Raw genomic sequence first — 21,178 nt, 5'->3', positions numbered from 1 at the left:
TCTGCATTTTTTAATGCCATTATATTAAGGTGAGGGATCTCTCCCGTCAACTCAGTTTACTGTTTTGCTGGAAATCTTAAATAAGACCTGTCTTCTTTATGTTTTCACATAATTCCTCAGGAACTAAGACTATTACTCCAAAATGAACAGAGATAATTATTTCTAACATTTTCATGTTGATAAATACTCACACTTTAAATCTGCAGGGAAGAGCTATACAATTTTAAGTCCCTACTTTTTATTTAACATCTGCTTTTTAAAATAGAGTTTAAATTACTAAGGTAAATCTCATTTAACCATTAATTATATCCCCCTCCAAAACAGAACATAAAAACCCAAGGAAACACAAAATTAATCTCTGGGCCCCATGCTTTGGGGCTCAGCCCACACACATTCTAAACTCTTTATTTGGTCTCCCATAAACACCAAATGTGAGATGAATTCAGTGGTTAGGAGGTGATGTTAAAGTAGGAAAATATTCATCTCGAACTCAAATCTTAATCTTTTTTAACAGTTTTATAAGTCCTTTTTATTTCAGCCACCAGGCTGGTCAAAATGATATGTGTGTATGAAACTGATATGTGCTAGAAAGTCATTCATTTTTTTAAAACTTAACTTGCTGAGTATTTTTATAAATAGGCAATGATCTTTGAAGTATTTTTTGTTGTTTATTTTACAAAATTCTGTTTTAGGGTTTTTTCCATTTTATTTTTTTTATTGAAGTATAGTTGCTCAAATATTAATTTTGATGTGTAAAACCATTTGTAAATGCTTAGAAAAGAAATCAGGAGCTGCCCAGAAAACATTCAGCACCTTAGCCGAATGGGAGTACTCAAAAGGATCCCTCAGTGACTTCCTGGTCATGTAGGCACATTATTTGCGAATGAATCTTATTTATTTTTATTTGTTTTGTATTTTTATTTCTTTTAATATGGTTGGGAAACCCACTCATTAAAGACCTCAGAACTCCACAGTACATCTCATTAGAGTAGGATTTTTCATGAGACCTTATAATCCAGTTGGGTTCTTCACACTGTCTGTGTGGTTATCTGGCCAGAGGAATTGAGTCTCAGATTATAAAAGGCACGAGTCCTTCTAATCTACACATGAACAAATATAGCACCTAGGAAATCACTGTCCAGTGCCGATAGCTTCATTTCTGTTTTACTCCATCTGAAGACGTTGCTGTCCTCTAGGAGCTCACTGGTCCCTTAACGCTCTACAAATGATAAAAATAAACAGCTGTAGCCATACTCAGTCCTGCACTGGATCTGGACCTAAAGAGAGTTAGTCCATTACCCCCACCTACCACAGTAGAAGAGGGAGGTCACTATGATGACGCAGGGCAGAACAGGTCAAAAGCAAATGGCTGGGATGAGAGTTCTCGAAGGTCACCCGGTGGGATTGGCTGGAAAGTGGCTCTAGCTCCGGCAAATGTTTTGGCTTGGTTTGAAGTCGTCGCAAGAGTTGTTGCTATATAACAGAATTACACATCCTTTGGGAGACATCTTTCTCTCACACGGAGTGTGAAATTCTTGGCGATATCAACAGAGGCTTCACATAGGTAGAGAGGTAGAAGACATCCAGCGCATTTGACAATTACAAAACATGTCACAGATGGAATATTATCTAACCATACTCCTACCTTCGCCTCCCTGCTAGGCAGCAGCTATACGGTCCTCGCCAAGAGCTACAGGCCTGCAGTGAGTCGGTTCCTCAGTCACAAGGAAAACAATTTTTAATGCATGCAGTGGGATGGCTGAACCAAAAAAAAAAACAAAGTAAAGCAAAATAAAAAGGCATCTCAAGTGACCAGAAAAAGATAAGTACATGGAAATAGGCAGGGTGTGAAGTAGAATATAGCCGGGGAAAACACAGTATTTCATTGGTTGCTAAAAAAAAACAGGGGTGTTCAGGTTTGGCTCAGGAAGAAGGGGAAGTCTTAAACAAGAACAGTAATGGTAAACACATGCCAAGCTCACTATAATCTTCCTACTTTTTCTTTCACTGCTGTGTACTTTAAATTTTCTCATAGCAGGCATCTTTAACAACCAACTATGTAAATTTATTATTTCCATATGTTCTTCCCTCTTCTCCCCCTAAATTCCAAACATTGCCCTCAAGAGCTTTCAAAGCTGAATTAAATCAGAGAAGACACTGAGCAATTTTGTGCAGACATCTTTGAGACTGAAGAATTTATGTCTTATAAATGGTGTGAATAATACATTTGACCCTAACACAAACTTCTTTTATAGCCTTGAATGAAATTCCTACTACACATTTATATTAGACAGGCTTCACAGGTCTAGATGAAATATCCTCCTATGAAATTATCATTGTAGGAGGGTTACTTGTATTCATAAGGAAAAACCTGATAGAATGTTAAAGCTTTCCCAATGAGAGATGGATGCCTTTCTTTTATCTTGCTCCTTGAGGGGAAAAAAAGCTTACGGGGTTTCAGATAAAGCTTATCAGTATCACCTAAGAGTTAATCACATCAAAGATAGAGTGAGATTAATATTATGTGTGTGCACACTCAGTCTCTAGGTGGTGTCCAACTTTTTTGCAATCCCATGGACTGGAGCCCACTAGTCTCCATTGTCCATGGGATTCTCCAGGCAAGAATACTGCAGTGGGTTGCCATTTCCTCCTCCAGGAGATCCTCCTGATCCAGGAATCAAAACCGTGTCTCCTGCATCTCCTGAACTGTCAGGAATATTCCCTACCACTGAGCCACCTGGGAAGCAGGAAGGGTGAATTCTTTTGTACCAGCTTTCACACTGAATAATTACAATTGCCAAAATTTTACAACATGAGTTCTTTGAAAACATGCTTAGTCACTCAAAGAGAGTCAGATTCCTACTACCCACTTCAAGAGACGTGATAAAGCACCAACACAGCTTTCTGTTCTCTCAACCTTTTCATGAATCATCCTTGAAGTCTCAAGTCATTCAACAATATTTCTCTTAAAGTATGAGAAAATAAAAAAAAGCGAGAGAGAGAGAAATTCTTGCTCTTCTTCAAAGTATCTCAGATTTGGTCGGAAAAAGTCTGCTGGGGGAATTTTTCTGTCATCTATCAAGAGAATGTCTAGACCAGGCTTCAATAAGCAAGAGTAGTGAGTACTGCTCCCTGTTCAGAAATAAATACAAGACAGGGTGCACACGTCTATCAACAAGGGTTTTAGAATACAAAATATTCCACTAAGCTTATATAAGGATTTACTCATGGGACAGATGCATCGGAACCGATGACAAAGCTCTGGAGGCAAATGCTGTGAGCTGCCCGTGTTCCTCCTTGCTAATGGAACCCAATATCATAGAGCAGCAAGAGGTGGGACAAGAGGATCAAGTGAGCTCCTCACCTAGAGGGTGAAACTTCAGAGGGAGCCAAAATACTCAGCAATCAAGATACTACTTTAATGCAGTACTTTCAAAGATGTGCATGCGTGCTAAGTCCCTTCAGCCATGTCCACCTCTGTGTGACCCCCTGGACTATAGTCCGCCAGGCTCCTCTGTCCATGGGATTCTCCAGGCAAGAATACTGGTGTGGGTGGCCACGTCCTCCTCCAGGGGATCTTCCCAACCCAGGGATCAAACCTGCATCTCTTATGCCTCCTGCATTGGCAGGCAGGTTCTTTACCACTAGCACCACCCTTTTAAATGTGTAAAGTAACACAAAAAAGCTCATGAAGAATAAAACTTTCAATATTTTTTTCAATATGTTAAGTAAAGATGTTGGATCTCCACAGAGTCTGGAAGGAGACTGTACCGATCTTGACTATTTAAAATCTGAACAGTTTGTTCATTATGGATTTTTTTTGTTTGTTTGTCATACATATTGAGTTTTAAATACTGCATTAGCTTGTTTTAATTTCTGAATTTTTTGGTGCCTCTTAAATATGCATACAAGGTGACTTCCTCATCTCACCACACTCCCAGGCCTATTAGACTCAGGGGTTAATTCATGACTTTTCCCATTCCATTTCTCCAGGCACTTCCTTTCTCTTTACAACTTGAGGCTGCTGTGTGACATGGCTCTGGCCTCTTGTATATGAACATGGCTCCCATGAAAGATTTTGCATTTGTTGTTGATTTCTGATATGAAACAGATGAGTCAAAAAGTTGGTTATCCCCCATTCTCCTGCTGTTGCCTGCCTCTGAACGCCGCCAAGAACCATCCAAACGTGAAATAAAAACAAAAGGCAAAGGCCAATTCCATGATGATGACTGAACAAAATGACAGAACTTTGGTCCTTGAGCTTGGATGCCTAATTCTTTAAGTTGAGTTAAAGAGCAATAAATATCCTTACAATTTAAACCACTATTAGGTCAGTTGTCTGTTACTTGAAGCCAAGATATTTTTAATTGATGTTGTAACTTAACAGCCAGTAAGTTTTAAGAGTAAGAGTTTTTAAATTTCACTGCATTAGTGACTTTAAAAATACACTATTTCATCTCTGAGTTGTTTGTTTCTAGATAGAAAAAGTGCTTTGTCTAAAGTGAAATATGATTCCACTTCAATATGTTAATTAATTGAGGAAATGTGTGAAAAACTGAAAGGTCAAACCGTTCTCTATATATATGAAATACATTCATTTTCCCTACTAAACATTTGTGATAAAAATGTCAGTATCAACAATGTCAATGGAAATCTTAATTTCTAGTTTTCTCTTATAATATTAAATTTTATATTATTATTATTTGAAGAATAAGACTGGATGGAGTTTTCTGAAAGAGATAAGGAACAGAGCTTTCCTAGTGGTTCAGTGGTAAAGAATTCGCATGCCAGTGAGGGTGACACTGGTTCAATTCCTGGTCGAGGCGGATCCCACATGCCACAGGGCAGCTAAACACATGTGCCACAGCTGAGCCTCTGCTCCGGAGCCCAGGAGCCATTGCTATTAAGCCCACATGTCCTGAAGGCAGTGGTCCTCAACAGAAGCCACCACTATGGGAAGCACACACACCACAGGTGGAGACTGGCCCGAATTCTCTGCTACTAGAGAAATGTCCATGCAGCAACAAAGACCCAACACAGCCGTAAATAAATAAATAAATATCATAAAAAGAGAGATAAGGAATGTCCCAACATTCTCTGGGCTACCTCATTATCCTAGTTTGAAGAGCAATCGAATCATCACTGTGGTAAGGCCTTTGATAGAATAAGCCAATATACGCATTTTCTGTTTACAGAAATTGAGATCAAAAGGAAAGGCAACAAGAGATTTCCTTTTCATCAGAGACTCAGTTCACAGCAGAATTATAACAATTACACTGCCTTCTTTTCCTAGCCTAGGTTTTTTAAAACATGAATCAGGATGCTTTCCAAAAAACTGACTCCAAGAAGATGCCAGGATACAAGCGTCTTTACGTAGCCTCACAGGAATAGCAGCCTATGCCAGTGTTTATTATGTAGTCCAAGAAGCCAAAGGTCCATACCTGTGCTTCCCAACATGGTAGTCACCAGGAATAGATGACTATTTATACTTTAATTTTAGGGAATTAAAATGAAATAAATTTAAAAATTCATTCTTTCAGTTGCACGAGCAAAGAAGATTGAGCACAGAAGAATTGATGCTTTTGGATTGTGGTGTGGGAGAAGACTCTTGAGAGTCCCTGGACAGCAAGGAGATCAAACCAGTCAATTCTAATCAAAAAGTGGGCAAAAGAACTAAACAGACATTTCTCCAAAGAAGACATACAGATGGCTAATAAACACACGAAAAGATGCTCAATATCATTCACTATCAGAGAAATACAAATCAAAACAACAATAATGTATCATCTCACGCCAGTCAGAATGGTCACCATCAAAAAGTCTACAAACAAATGCTGGAGAAGGTGTGGATAAAAGGGCATCCTCTTACACTGTTGGTGGGACTGCAAACTGGTACAGCCACTATGGAGAACAGTGTGGAGATTCCTTAAAAACTGGAATCCCAGTAATCCCACGGCTAGGCATACACACTGAGGAAACCAGATTGAAAGAGACATGTGTACCCCAATGTTCATCACAGCACTGAATGAACACTGCTTCCATGGAAGCAACCTAGATGTCCATCAGCAGATGATGGATAAGGAAGTTGTGGTACACATACTCAATGGAATATTACTCAGCTATATAAAGGAATGCATTGGAGTCAGTTCTAATGAGGTAGATGAAACTGGAGCCTATTAAATAGAGTGTTGGTGGTTTAGTGACTAAGTTGTGTCTGAATCCTGCAACCCCATGGACTGTAGCCTGCCAGGCTCCTCTGTTCATGGGATTCTCCAGGCAAGAATACTGGAATGGGTTGCCACTTCCTTCTCCAGAGGATCTTCTCAACTCAGGGATCAAACCCAGGTCTCCTGCATTGCAGGCAGATTCTTTACTGATTTAGCTATGAGGAAAGCCTATAGAGAGTAAAGTAAGTCAGAAAGAGAAACACCAATACTGTATATTAACATATATATATATGGAATTTAGAAAGATGGTAACGACTATCCTATATGCAAGGCAGCAAGAGACAGAGATGTAAAGAACAGACTTTTGGACTCTGTGGGAGAAGGGGAGGGTGGGATGATTTGAGAGAATAACATATATATTACTATACACAAAATAGATGACCAGTGTAAGTTCGATGCTCAAAGCTGGTGCTCTGGGACAGCCCAGAGGGATGGGGTGGGGAGGGAGGGAGGTGGGGTGTTCAGGGGATATATGTGCACCCATGGCTGATTCATGTTGATGTGCAGCAAAACCATCACAATATTATAAAGTAATTATCCTCCAATTAAAATAAATTAATTAAAAATAATAAAAATTTAAACAATTAAAAAGTAAAATAAAACAAAGAGACAAACCAGTCAATCCTAAAGAAAATCAACCCTGAATATTTACTGGAAGGACTGATGCTGAAGCTGAAGTGCCCGTACTTTGTCTGCCTGATGCAAAGAGCAAACTCACTGGAAAAGACACTGATGCTGGGAGAGATTGAGGGCAAGAGAAGAAGTGGGCAGCAGAGAATGGAATGGTTAGATAGTATCACTGATTCAATGGACATGAATTTGAGCAAACACTTGGAGACAGTGAAGGACAGGGAGCCTGATATAGTGTAGTCATGGGCTTGCAAAGAGTCAGACATGACTTGACAACTGAACAACAATAAGATATAATTTAGGCACAGTAACATTTAGCATTTTAAATTCAATGACCTTTAACAAATGGATAAACTTTATCACCACCGCCTCAATTGTGACATAAAATATTTCTCATGAAATATTTGCAGTAAATTCATTCCTGTGCCCTCCATTCCATTCCACGTCAGGGGACATTTAACTTTAATCCAATATGTTGCATTTTTCTTCCTTTGTATGCCATTTCTCAAGGATTCTCTGTTCCTTATCAGTTCCTATTCCAGGAACGAGTAGAGCTGCATGCAGCTCTCAGGACTGAGATCATGAGAAACGGTATCTGCTTGGATTCCTTTCTGTAACTCCCTTCAGTGACTCTTTTCAGCATCCACGACCTTGTATGTATCAGACTATCCATATTGTGGCTATTGATAAAATTTCATCCTGTGTAATAGCTGAGTAATCATCTTTCTAAAGATATATAAGCCTGCATTTCTGCTAATAAAGCACCCTTGCTCCATCAGACCTTGGGTCAGCTTATCTTTCTTTTTCTCTTTCTTTCCCGCTTTCTTTCTCTTTCTGTTTCATTTTCTTATCATCGACTCCAGACCACCAGGTTCTGGTCCATTAAAGGACCCCAACAAATGGAAACAGAATTTAGTTTATCTGACTTTTCTTAAGTGAACTTGAATAGACTGCTTATTTTCAAAGAATTTATCCATTTCATCTAAGCTGTCAAATTCATTGTTTTCTATCACTGTCTTCTTAAACTGTAGATTCGGTATTAATGTCTCCTCATTCATTCCTAATATTGATGAATATCTCTCTCTCTTGTTCCTATCAATCTAGTTAGAGGCTTATTGACATTATTGGTGTTGTTAAAGAACTAAGTTTTAATTTCATTGATCTTCATTATTTTTTTATTTTCACTTATAATGATTTATACTCATCTCCATTTTCTTCTTTCTTCTGTTTACTATAAGTTTAATTTTATTTTTTCAGACTTTATCCATCCCTAATATAAGCAAATAGTGATCTAAATCCCCCCCTACCAAGCTCTGCTTTAATCATATACCATACATTTGGATAAGTTGGGCTTTTATTGTCATTCAGATGAAAATATTTCAGAATTCGCCTTTGATTTTCTATGTGATCTATGAGCCATTTAGAAATATATTGCTTAAATTCAAACATAATTTTGTATATACCATGCAGCTACTGATTTTTAGTTTGACTTTGATGTGCTCATTGATTACACAGCCATGATTTTAATCCTTTTTAATATGTTGAGACTTACTTTATGCTGATCTATGTTTGGCTTCTGAATCACTGTGCTAAGTCTTGGAAACTCCTTTCAGTGAGCTGAGGAAATCATAGGACCCACCTCGTTTATTTACTTTCCCTCAGAACTCATAATCCTACTCCATCCTCTGCCTGTTGTCCACTGTCTGAAAACTGTAATTGCTAACATTCTGTCTGGTTTTCTTGTCTAAATCATGAACGTAAATCAAATCCCTTTTTCTCATCATTACCAGATAGTAAAGTCCCCTATATCATTTTTCAACTTAAAAATCCTGTTTACCAAATCTTGATCAAACAAGAAGCATATAAGACAGAAGCTCTCTGCTGATTCATATATAATTTTCAAAATTAGTATCAGATATAATGGTTAAAAACTCTATCATGAAAGAATTCAAACATTCATATATTTTTCATTGGTTTGCATTTATAGTCCCCAAAATGTTGAGTTAGGTATTTATTCCTTGAATTAATTGATTAATTAATCCATGGATTTATCAGCTAAGATGTTTTCCCCCACTATGAAGTGGAAAGTGTATGGTTTCCATGCTGAAGATTTTCTTTTGTAAATATGCTTTTCTAAAGTAGGACTGACTCGTTGGAAGTAAGAAATAAAAGCATTCAGGTGAGTCCTAAATTTGAATAAATCATGCTTTATTTTAGTCTATTATTTTAATTCAGAAGATGTTTGAATCTGGTTTAACTATCCACGCAAAGATTTGAAATTTTCCCTTTAACTCCCAAATTATAACTTCTCAACATACTTTTGCATTATATAGTGAGAAACATTAAAATCCAAATAAAATTCATAAAGACTAAATATTCAGATTTGTTGTCCCTTCCTCACCGCTAGTTCCCAAATTGCTATGCTTTGTGGAATCTTCAAAAATTGCTCCTTGGAACTCCAAACTTGTATATGCAACTGACTATTTGACATTTTCACTTGGATGCTAAAGAATCACCTCACACTTCAAGTGTCCAAAATTGAGCCTCTGAAACTCCTTCCAAGGGTGACTCTTTTAATCTTTCCCATGTTAGTAAATACCATTTCCACCCTGCCCAACTGCCCAAGCCAAAAACTCGAGAGTCATGCTTGTCTTTCTTTTTCTCTCATATATACAACTTAAAAGGAAACACTTTGGACATGACATCCAAATGCACTATAACCAGAATGTGGACTGCTGCCTACACTTTCATCCAAGCTACCACCATCCCCAACCTAGATCACCCTCCAGCTCCCAAAATGTTCCCTCTGCCCTGCCCCACACACCCACTTGCAATGCAGTCTGTCCTCAGCAGAGCCGCCAGGGCGACACTTTAAGTCATATTAGGTCCTTACTACACCATTCCTCTGCTCACACCTTCCAGTGGCTCCTCTTGCCTGCGTGTGTGCTAAGTCACTTCAGTCGTGTCTGACTCTTTGTGACCCCATGGACCGTAGCCTGCCAGGCTTCTCTGTCCATGAGATTCTCCAGGCAAGAATACTGGAGTAGGTTGCTATTCCCTTCTTCAGGGGATCTTCCCAGGGGACCCAGGGATCAAACTTGGGTCTCCCAAGTTACAGATTCTTTACCATATGAACCAGCAGGTCTATACTGTATCATCGTATTATTGTCTGTCTCCCCTAACAGAATGTAAACTCTGAGTAAACCATTCTGTTTACCGGGGAAACCCCGTAATAGACACATGTCTAGCACATCATATGCACTCAGTAAAGACTGATTGCATAATTAATAAACTGAACCTCTGCTTTTATCTTCAAACAAGCAGAAGCTAAAGCACTCTGCGTGATGAGGTAAGGGGATCTGGGGCACAAAAATACAAATGAGGATGACAGTCATTAATCACCTTCTGAGAGCTGCCAGAAGCCCTCTGCCAGCCCAGGCATTCAGGGCATCAGGGTCTCATTTCACTGATTTTATTTAATAGGGTGTGCAGTCTGCCTAACACACAGCCCCGAGGGGCTTTCAACATGGGAATGGTCAGAGAGTATTATGACAACGTTGCCATCTTCCAGACTGGAGGGATCTATCCCTTTGGGCGTGTTAGCATACATTGTCAGCTGATCTTGATTATGAACCATGTGACGCATGTGCTTAGGCTTTCTGAAGTCCATCCCTGACTCACAGGATGGAAATGGAAACGTAAGAGAGAAATTAAAAAATAACTCCACTGGTAGGAATAAAGACACAGATGTAGGGAATGGACATCTGGGCATGGGGCGGGGCTGGGATGAAGGGAGACTGGGATTGACCTACGTGTGCTGCTGTGTGTAAAATGGCTAGCTAGGGGGAACCTGCTCTATAACACAAGGAGCGGAACCTGGGGCTCTGTGGTGACCTAGAGGAGCGAGACGGGGTGGGAGGAGGTCCAAGAGGGAGGGGCTATATGTGTACATACAGCTGACGCACTTCATTGAACAACAGAGATAAACACGACATCGTAAAGCAACTGTACCGCAATTAAAAAAAAAAAATTCCTCTTTAAAAAGCTTCAGGAAAATAAAAGGTTAAGGTGCTGATTAGATTAGTAAACACACTAAATAAGATTTGGAAACCTCGGTGTAGTCTTTATTGTATGAATAACAGAAAAATTTCAGTGCTGTTGTCTGCAGAAGCAGGCAGAACCTTGGTCTTCTCAAATGTTACCATGGATGCTTCCTTTGCCTTGATATTAGAGGATGACAGGGAGTTATAAATCCAAGAAAAATATTGCTTAATTAAAAGTTTGTCCACTCTACATTTAATCTCCAACTGTTTTTCATAGGTAAAATAAGGATAAGATTTTTATCTACCTTCACTGTGAGAAATGGATAAATTGCCACTTAAAGGCTTAGAAAGCCTATAATATGCTTGAACAAAAATAAAATAAAATAACATTCTCTTTGAGGCTAAATGAAATGACTATTTTAAATTAGAGTCCTGACAATAACTTCACAAAATCTTATCCCCAAATTTAATGCAATCCCACTGAACTACTTAACTTATAAAGTTTTACCTTTACAATCTTAAAGTAATAGAAACTATTTCCCCACTGAGAAAAATCAATCAAAAATTGGTTATCTCAAGATAAAATATAGATGTCTTACACATTATTTCATTAGTGGTCCTAGAACACAAAAGTAATACAAAAGTTATTGATCATTCTCAAAACTCAAATTATTTTCATCAGAACTTAATCACTGTTTATAAAAAAACATATAACAGAGACCCTCGAAAGTTTTCATCAATCAAAGATCAATAACAATATGAAAGGACAAGGTAGGTATTGGAATAATTTCACCCAAAGAATAATGCATAGTGGTTTTATAATGACTGCATTTTCTAACACCTCTATGCACTCATGAATGATCATTACATACCTAAGTTATAGAGTTGAAAAGTGACATTTTTTAATATTTCATTTTTTCAGAGCGCAAACTAACAACACACTTTTAAAAAATGTATTAGCAAATGCAGTTCTTAAATGTGTAAAACCCTGAACAGTCATTGGAAGGATGATGCTGAAGCTGGAGCTCCCATACTTTGGCCACCTGATGAGAAGAGTCAAAATATTAGAAAAGACCCTGATGCTGGGAAAGATTGACAACAGGAGGAGAAGGGAACAGCAGAAGATGAGATGGTTGAATGATATCACCGACTCAGTGGACATGAATTTGAGCAAACTCCGGGAGACAATGGACAGGGGTGCCTGTGGGTGTACTGAGTCCACAGAGTTGCAAAGGGTTAGACAGGACTTAGCGACTGAACAGCAGTAATGTATAAAACAGGCAGTGTGTGTATACCTTAGCTGCTTCACTTGCAAATAGGTTCAGATATTTTCTCCATGTGACTCTGAGATTACACTATGAGAAATATTCAGTCATTTGCATGATAAGAGAAGTTAAATTATTGATAGGTTGAAGGACTTTTTATAATAGAGGATCTATAGGAAACATTCCCCACCTCCACAAGTAAACTCAAAAGAGGGTAACTCATAACCTGCTATGAAACCAAAGAGAATCACAATTGATTTATGTAAATTTTTGTTTTCACAAACAAAAGCACTGAGTTCAAGGCAATGTTCAGTGGTAAGTGGTATCTTGCTACACTTTAATTAGATTCACATGAAAATATTAAAATGAATTTTATGCAATCTATTTTAATTAAAGTAAATTTTCCCAATTCTTCCTTGGAGAAAGTGGGCCACTGTCATGCAATTATGCACAATTATAACTCATAAAGGTCAAATGGCAAGTATATGACTAGGAGAACAGGGAGAAATACTGGAAGCCATTTTAATCAAAGTTTACATGCTTAGACTCTGAAATCTGACAGGGACGCTGGAAATTACCTGCAATGGCCCCTTGTGTGGTAATGAGCATCCTAGATCCTAAGAGATGAGATAAAATCCAGCCAGGATCGTGAAACTACATGCCTGTCTGGGGCATAAGATACCGGACAGCCAAAACCCAGAGAGAAAATGGAGCCTTGTGGAACATGTATACGGTCCTAGGATGTTCATGAGGCCAAGAGACAGGTATGGAGTCCTGAGACAGGTATGGAGCCACCATACATGACAAAAACATGGATGGACCTAGAGATGATCAAACTAAGCCAGAAAGAGAAAGGCAAATGCCATATGATGCCACTTTTATGTAAAATCTAAAATACAACACAAATGAACCTTTGTTGATGAAGCAGACACAGAGAACAGACACTGCAGTTCCCAAGGGGGAGGGGAGGGGAGGGATGGGATGGGTTGGGAATTTGGGGTTAGCAGATGTCAACTAGTACATATAAAAGAGACAAACAACATGGTACTGCAGAGCACAGGGAATTATATTCAATAGCCTGTAATAAACCATAATGGAAAAGAATATGAACAGGAAAGTATATATATGCATAACTGAAACACTCTGCTGTATAGCCAAAATTAACAATCTTATAAATCAACTACACTCCAAATAAAATTTTAAAAAAATACTAAGTGCTGTCAGCTAAGACACTGAAGACAGGCCTCCACATTAGTCATAACATTACAGTTGCAAGTCCAAGTAAGCATGAGTCCAGCATGGCTCACTCCAGCGGAGGCCCTTCTCTATGCATCCTGTGAAATTGCTCCAATTCCTATAACTGGCTCAGGCTCTCTAAACAGCCAGCCTGCTGGGTAAACTTTAATCAATAAACAAACAAAAGCAGAATGTGGCACTATCCCCTTAAGTGGACATTAAACATTTAAAACTCATTTGGAAGATGGTTATGAGACTCAGTAAGCATGCTGAGAAACATGTTGTCTTGAAGGGTCACTATTTTCCCCCTCTTTATTGGAACAGATATTTAAGCAATCATCAAGGACGTAAGAGTGAAGCGTCTGTCGTGTGTCAGGGTGTTTTAGCAGCCACTGCATGATCAGGGATAAATATTCTAGACCATGCAGTCAAGGGAGCAACCGTGCAGACACAGCAAGCTGTTAGGGCTTCCTGAGCAATGAACTCCACAAGAGAAGAGGAGCCTGGAGTGGCAAATATTCTACCAATATCCTGCCAGCATCTTCTGCCCAACTAGGCAAATCTAATCAAGACTTCGATGAAACATGCTTAGCTGTAATGAAATGTTCCTGTAGACTCTTCTTGAGTAGAATCTCATGCAGAGTGACCCCAACGTATAAAACTAAATCATGAAATTTGAAATATACCCCAAATATCAAGATCTTAAGCATCAGGGTGACCCGGTCCTGCCTTTATTGCTCTCTCATCCATGCTTTGTTATACTCTCTCAGACTGCTTGTAGAGAGCACAGATAAGTGTTTAGGGGGCATAGCTGTGGCCACCTGCTCAGCTATAAAAGGAGCCATTTCAAGGACCGACTGGGCTCTGAACAGTCATGGGGAATCTTCTGTGTCTGTTCTTGGTCAACAGTCTTATCCTTTCTTAAGAACAGCACTTCCTTCCTAAAGCCCCATCCTCCTGGCCCACGGCCTGCCTGCTCCTCCTCGGCGAAGATGGAGTCCTGAGCAACCCCCTCCTGCTGACTGCCCTGCATCCTGGGTCCCCCGGCCTCCCTCCCCTGGGCTCCCTGGGGGTGGGGTCTGCTTCCTGGGAGCTAATCCCTCACCTGTGCCCATTATCCTGTCCCCTCCTACAGCCCTGGGGGCTCTGCCTAGTCAATTCCTTCCCCCTGTCTTTTCTCCCTTCCCCATCAACATTTAAAGAGGATTAAGTAATGCTCTCTTAAAAGCTATTCCCTATCCTCCTGTCCCTGCCTGCTTGAAACAATAATTCTCTATTTTTACATCTATTCCTTCAACTCACACACATCCCTCCATTCATTACCATCTAGTTTCATCCCCATCACTGCTCTGAAGCTGCATTGATGAATGTCATTTACTAAAGGTTGAATAAGGCTTGTAGGTGACACCACGCATAACACCACCCTTATGGCAGAAAGTGAAGAGGAACTGAAGAGCCTCTTGATGAAAGTGAAAGAGGAGCATGAAAAAGTTGGCTTAAAGCTCAGCATTCAGAAAACTAAGATCATGGCATCCGGTCCCATCACTTTATGGCAAATAGATGGGGAAACAATGGAATCAGTGATAGACTTTATTTATTTATTTATTTATTTATTTATTTTTGCTCCAAAATCACTGCAGATGGTGACTGCAACTATGAAATTAAAAGACGCTTGCTCCTTGGAAGAAAAGCTATGACCAACTTACACAGCATATTAAAAAGCAGAGACATTACTTTGCAAACAAACATCTGTCTAGTCAAAGCTATGATTTTCCTAGTAGTCATGTATGGATGTGAGAGTTGGACTATAAAGAAAGCTGAGCACCAAAGAACTGATGCTTTTGAACTGTGGTGTTGGAGAAGACTCTTGAGAGTCCCTTGGACTGCAAGGAGATCCAACCAGTCAATCCTAAAGGAAATCAGTCCTGAATATTCATGGGAAGGACTGATGCTGATGCTGAAGCTGAAGCTGAAATTCCAATACTTTGGCCACCTGATATGAAGAACTGACTCACTTGTAAAGACCCTGAGGGGAGAAATATTGAAGGCAGGAGAAGGGGACAGCAGAGGATGAGGTGGTTGGATGGCATCACTGACTTGATGGATATGAGTTTGAGCAAGCTCTGGGAGTTGGTGATGGACAGGGAAGCCTCGTGTGCTGTAGTCCATGGGGTCAGAAAGAGTTGGACATGCCTGAGCAACTGAACTGAACTGAATATGTCCACCCAAAAGATATGCTGAAGTCGTAACCTCATGAGCCTATGATGATTATGATCTTATTTGGTCGTACAATCTTGATGTAATTAATTCAGATTTAGTCATGCTGGGTTAGGGTGGGCCCTAAATTCAATAAGGCTCCTATTCTTATAAAAAGAAGAGAAGACAAAAATATCCACACAGAGAAAATGCCATGTGACTACAGACTCAGAGACTGCAGTGATGGGTCCACAAGCCGAGGAACACAGGAGATTGCTGACGACCACCAGAAGCTAGAATGTAGAAAAGAAGAATTCTTCCCTGGAGCCTTCAAAGAGAGCACAGCTCTGTTGACACCTTGTTTTTGGACTTCCAGCCTCCAGAACTATAAGAGACCATGTTGTTGTTGTTTTAAATCATCTAGTTTATAGTATCCGGTTACAGCAACACTGGGAAATAAATACACCACTGCTGACAGTTTCTAGGAGGGTAACCATCTGTTGCAGTTTTCTGAAAATACAGTAGAGTTTTCAGTGCACATGCTAAGTCATTTCAGTCATGTTCAACTCTTTATAACCCTATGGACCACAGCCCACCAGGCCCCTCTGTCCACGGGATTCTCCAGGCAAGAGTGGGTGGCTGTGCCCTCCTCCAGAGGACCTTCCCGACCCAAGGGTCAAATCTATGTCTGTAGGAGCTTTCAGGGCTATACCCCAAAAGAGCCTGGGGGAAATCAGGGTGAGTCTGTCACCCTACCTTCTGGCCCAGATACTCTGATGGCCACTTCCCTCTTGAAAAAGCTCTCCTTCCTGGTACCCAGGACTCCAGCTCTAAGCTAGTTAATTCCATCTGATGGCAGCTAGGAACTCAGATTTCTCAACCTCATCTCATCATTTCAGACTTCCCTTCTTTACTCCGCCTGGAATCAACAGCCAAGAACTTGGGGCTCACACTCAGTGCCTCATGGTCCCTCCTTGAAAACATCAACAACCTCTTCTGCAGATTTCCAGAATCCACCCAGTTCTTCACATTCTGCTACTCATCCTGCAGCTCAGGCCCTCCTGCCCTCTTCACAGCTCCCTTCGGTCACAGCAGCAGCCCCAGGGGTGGCTCTTTCCACTGCCTGTTCTCCACCTTCCACGCTGAGCCTGTGCGGACAGAGGGAGCCTTCTAGAGATGCCTTCTGAGGCCCTACATTATTAAATCTTCCCTCTAAGTCTCATCTCCCTCCACCTTCTCTCCATGATCTGAACTGAGATTTCATGGCTCACTGGTCTTGTCACTTGCCAAAACCTGCTGTGATCCCTCTGTGAGACTCATAAACATCTTATCACAGTCATCTGGGACTCAGCTCTGGTTCTGCAGCATCCTAGAAAGCATCCTCAGCCACTCCTGTGCTCAAGCACTCCTCTGCAGCCCAGGCTGCTGGTTCAGACACCTTTTCCCTAGGCTCCCATGCACCCGGCAAAGACACCTCTGTGAGGACCCTTAATAGAACATAATGCAACGGCCCTTTCAGTCTGTATTCCTTAAGACATTCTAAACCCTTAATAGGAACTGTGTTTTTTACTTCTGTCTCCTCAATATTTAGCACAGACTCTGGTACATAATAGGCTCCTATTAAATGTTAGTTGAATATCCACTCCAAATTGTTTTTAATTGATTGATTAATTGGAGGATAATTGCTTTACAGTATGATGGTTTCTGCCATACAATAATGCAAATGAGTCATAATTATATATACATATGTATGTGTAAATGTATATATCTACATGTATGTGTATCCCCCCCTCAAAAGGGGGGATATGTGTGTGTATCCCCCACCCCTCCCATCCCACCCCTCTAGGTCATCACAAGATACCAGGCTGGGCTCCCTGTTATACTGCAGCTTACCACTATTTACCTAGTTTACACATGATAGAGTATATAGGGCTTCCCAGGTGGTGCTAGTGGTAAAGAACCTGCCTCCCAATGCAGGAGATGGCAGGTTCAATCCCTGGGTCAGGAAGGTGCCCTGGAGGAGGGCATAGCAACCTGCTCTTGGTATCCTACGGACATAAAAGCCTGAGGGGGCGGGGCTACAGCCTATGGGGGCGGGGCTATAGCCTATGGGGGCACACAGAGTCTGACATGACTGAAGCGACTTAGCATACGTGAAGAGTATATATGTCAATGTTGTCTCCTTAATTCTTCTTACCCTCTCTCTCCCCGGCTGTGTCCACACGTCCTTTTAAAAATGCAATTTGAAAGTATGCTGAGATGCCATTGACGCACTATGCATGCATGCGTACTCAGTAGCTCAGTCACATCTGACTTTGTGACCCCATGGACTGTAGTCTCTGCTAGGCTTCTCTGTCCATGGAATTTTCCAGGCAGAATACTGGAGTGGATTACCATTTCCTCCTCCAGGGGATCTTCCCGACCCAGGGACTGAAGCCATGTCTCTTGTGTCGGTAAGCGGGTTCTTTACCACTGAGCCACCTGGGAAGCCTTTGATGAACTACAGGATTGTCCCAAATCCCAAAGCCTAACAGTGTGCTCTGCTGGAAAGGCTGGTGGGAATCAAACACTCATACCAAGAGCAAGGAGAATGCAAAATGGCACAACCCTCATGAAAGGGAATCAGGCAAGATCTAGCAAAACCACAGGTGCATTCACCCTTTGACCCAGCAATCCCAATTCCAGGAATCTCTGTCAATAGCACACTTGTAAAAAATACCCAAAGATTGTTCCAGGAGGTACTGTACATTGTAACACTATACATGATCACATCCCCCAGTAAGGAGTTGTTGAAGAGACTGGAGCTCATTCCATAGATGAGAGCCATGTGACTATGAGAAGAAGTGACATAAATCCATGTTACTGAGGCGTGGACACCAGTTCATATCCTGATGTGAAAAAATGCTCAATAGAGAGAATTTTGTATACATGCTACTTTTTAAGAAAAGAGGGTATCAATATATTGGTACATGTACATGTGTGTGTGTGGAATTTTGTTTATATTAAAAAAGAAACAAAAATCATAAATTATAAGTAAAAGGTGAGCTAAACGGAGAAAGGAGGAACAAGGTAAGGAAAACAGAGTGAAGTCAAAAGTGAACACCCTTCTTTTATTAATTGGGCTTTAAAATATTATAGAATTATGTCAATTTTGAAAAATCTCAAAAACCAAAAGTGAAATTAACTATGTTTTGAGTTGATGGCCCAACCATACAAACTTAAATTCCTTCAATTTCAAAGCAGTCATTTTGCTTCAAATATCTAGTGCAATTCATACCCTGATGACTAAAAGAAAAATCACACAAAAGGGTTTTCTGTAGTCAACAAGGACTGCTGCTACTGCTGCTAAGTTGCTTCAGTCATGTCCGACTCTGTGAGACCCCATAGACGGCAGCCCACCAGGCTCCCCGGTCCCTGGTATTCTCCAGGCAAGAACACTGGAGTGGGTTGCCATTTCATTCTCCAATGCATGAAAGTGAAAAGTGCAAGTGAAGTCGCTCAGTCGTGTCCAACTCTTAGCAACTGCAGCCTACCAGGTTCCTCCATCCATGGGATTTTCCAAGCAAGAGTACTGGAGTGGATTGCCATTGCCTTCTCCGACTCAACAAGGACTAGAGTTGCACAAAACCATTATTGTGAAACAACTGAGTGTGTATTGCAGACAAAGGCAAAGGAATAATTACAGTGACCTGCAGAGAGAGGAGTCTGTGCACAGCAGAGAAAGACAGAAACGTAGGATGGAAGAGGTCCAGAAGAGATCCCTAGAGTCCTTGAGATGAACTGGAAGCATCCAGAACAATCACAGTGTGCTGTGGAGAACACTTGTCTTAGCTCTGTACACTGACAAGACCTCACTTTGGCTACTCCTGTGCTCCAATCAGATGAAAACGGCTGCTTCTCAGGTCAATGGAAGGAAATGGATAAGAGGAGTGAGGGGCACCTTGTTATCCCAGAGAATAAAGAAGCCATCAAAGGCCACTTGAGTTGTCTCAGAAAAACTCAGGAGGCAACCTCAAGAGCATCCCCTCCCCTAAGCTTGAAATGTGACCATTGTACCGTCCACAAGAATAAAAGCTGCAACTGATCGAAATATATCAAATACTGAAATCCATGTATCAAAAATAACTCTGAAAAAACCAAACATAACATTTTATTTGTCCCCTTTGCATAATGTTAGAGAACCAACTAACTGGACTATTTTAAAAAATGGCACAGGAAAGAAAAATAAGCATCCACTCTGCCTTTCCTATGTCAGATGCACCCTTAGGAAATTCAAATAGTTAAGGAGGGAAAGTTACTATATATAGAAATAATTTGGCCATTAAGTGAAGAAAGAGTAGGAAAATGTAAGACTCCTAGTTTTGCACCCATGAATGAATCAGTAGGTTTAGATGAATGAATGAATGAATGATCGTCAGTGACTGATTATTTCATAGCCCAGTGAAGGTCAGGGCACCATCCATGACACAGTAGAGATAAAAAGAGGCATACCTGAATCTGAGTGGCCTCACATTATCACTCCTAGTTTATGGAAACGTTAGGGACAGAAGGACATCTCAGTGACACCAATGGGAAGCACTGTGGAAACGCTACAGGACAGTGAACCTAGGTTTCTTTAAAAACGAACTTGCCAGTGGAGCAACAAAACAGAGTAAGAACCCTAAAAACTTTTGATGAATTAAATAATAAAAGAAAGTGTACACATACTAATCAATTGATCCTACAGATCTGTGGAGATATTTGAGACAGCAAAAAATTCCGTCTGCCATGCAATGCCAGATAAAGACAAAGGCATACACTGTGTGGTAGGACTTGGGCTTTGTTGAGAAATGCTGAAGTGAAGAATTTTTTGTTTTGCTTGGTGTGTTGTTATTTCTGAGGGTCACATTTTTCTCCCCTGGTTGACATGCCTAGGGGACTGACAGCACCTGTCAAGTAAACGTGGCCTCAACAATGGGATTTTCCATCTGTGACCATTCTGAGCTTGAATTCTTCTCAGTTTCAAAATATGAAATGGGGGATTTCGTATTTTCGCTCTGATTTTAAACAAAAGTTACAGAATAACAGAGTGATAACCGCTGCTATCCTGAGCATGAAACTTGGGCTTAAACGGTGCCTTTGCAACGCGAGCGTGCCTGACTCTCACCTTTATAGGAAATGATCGGGTGCTCTGCTCTCTGACACAGAGACGAGTCTGTCTCTGGCTGGGCGAGTCTCCACCACCCCAGGCTGGAGAACAGCCACGCGATGACGCAGGGTCCCTTCATGATGGGCAGGAGACCGTCAACTCTGGGCACTTGTCTAACCAGAAGCTCGTGGTCCCGTCATGTGTGGAAAGTGCCTAAAACACACAGAAGAGAACAAGTTCATGAACATGGGCCCAGGGTTTCAGTAGCTGGTCTTTTGATAAAGCCTCAGCACGCTAGGTAAAAAAGAGAGAGAGTACTTAAAAAAAACATCCCTTTTTCTGGAAGATATTTCAGAAATGTGTGTATATACATATACATATATATACATACAGATACATATACAGGCTTCCCAGGTGGTGCTAGTGGTAAAGAACCCACCTGTCAATGCAGGA

General features: G+C 40.6%; 1 protein-coding gene across 1 annotated transcript in view; it reads right to left on the bottom strand.

Moving 5' to 3' along the window:
* Window positions 1-20,864, bottom strand: part of SEMA5A (semaphorin 5A) — a 359,057-nt gene extending 338,193 nt beyond the window's left edge. Inside the window, exon 1 of the mRNA XM_052659173.1 lies at window positions 20,744-20,864. Coding sequence (XP_052515133.1) covers window positions 20,744-20,864 — 121 coding nt within the window. The remainder of the gene's footprint in view (window positions 1-20,743) is intronic.
* Window positions 20,865-21,178: the final 314 nt, after the last annotated feature.

The sequence above is a fragment of the Budorcas taxicolor genome, chromosome 20 (genome assembly GCF_023091745.1).
Source record: "Budorcas taxicolor isolate Tak-1 chromosome 20, Takin1.1, whole genome shotgun sequence".
Classification (NCBI taxonomy): Eukaryota; Metazoa; Chordata; class Mammalia; order Artiodactyla; family Bovidae; genus Budorcas; species Budorcas taxicolor.
Note: the sequence above shows the minus strand (reverse complement) of the source record. Positions and strands in the feature narration are given on the sequence as shown.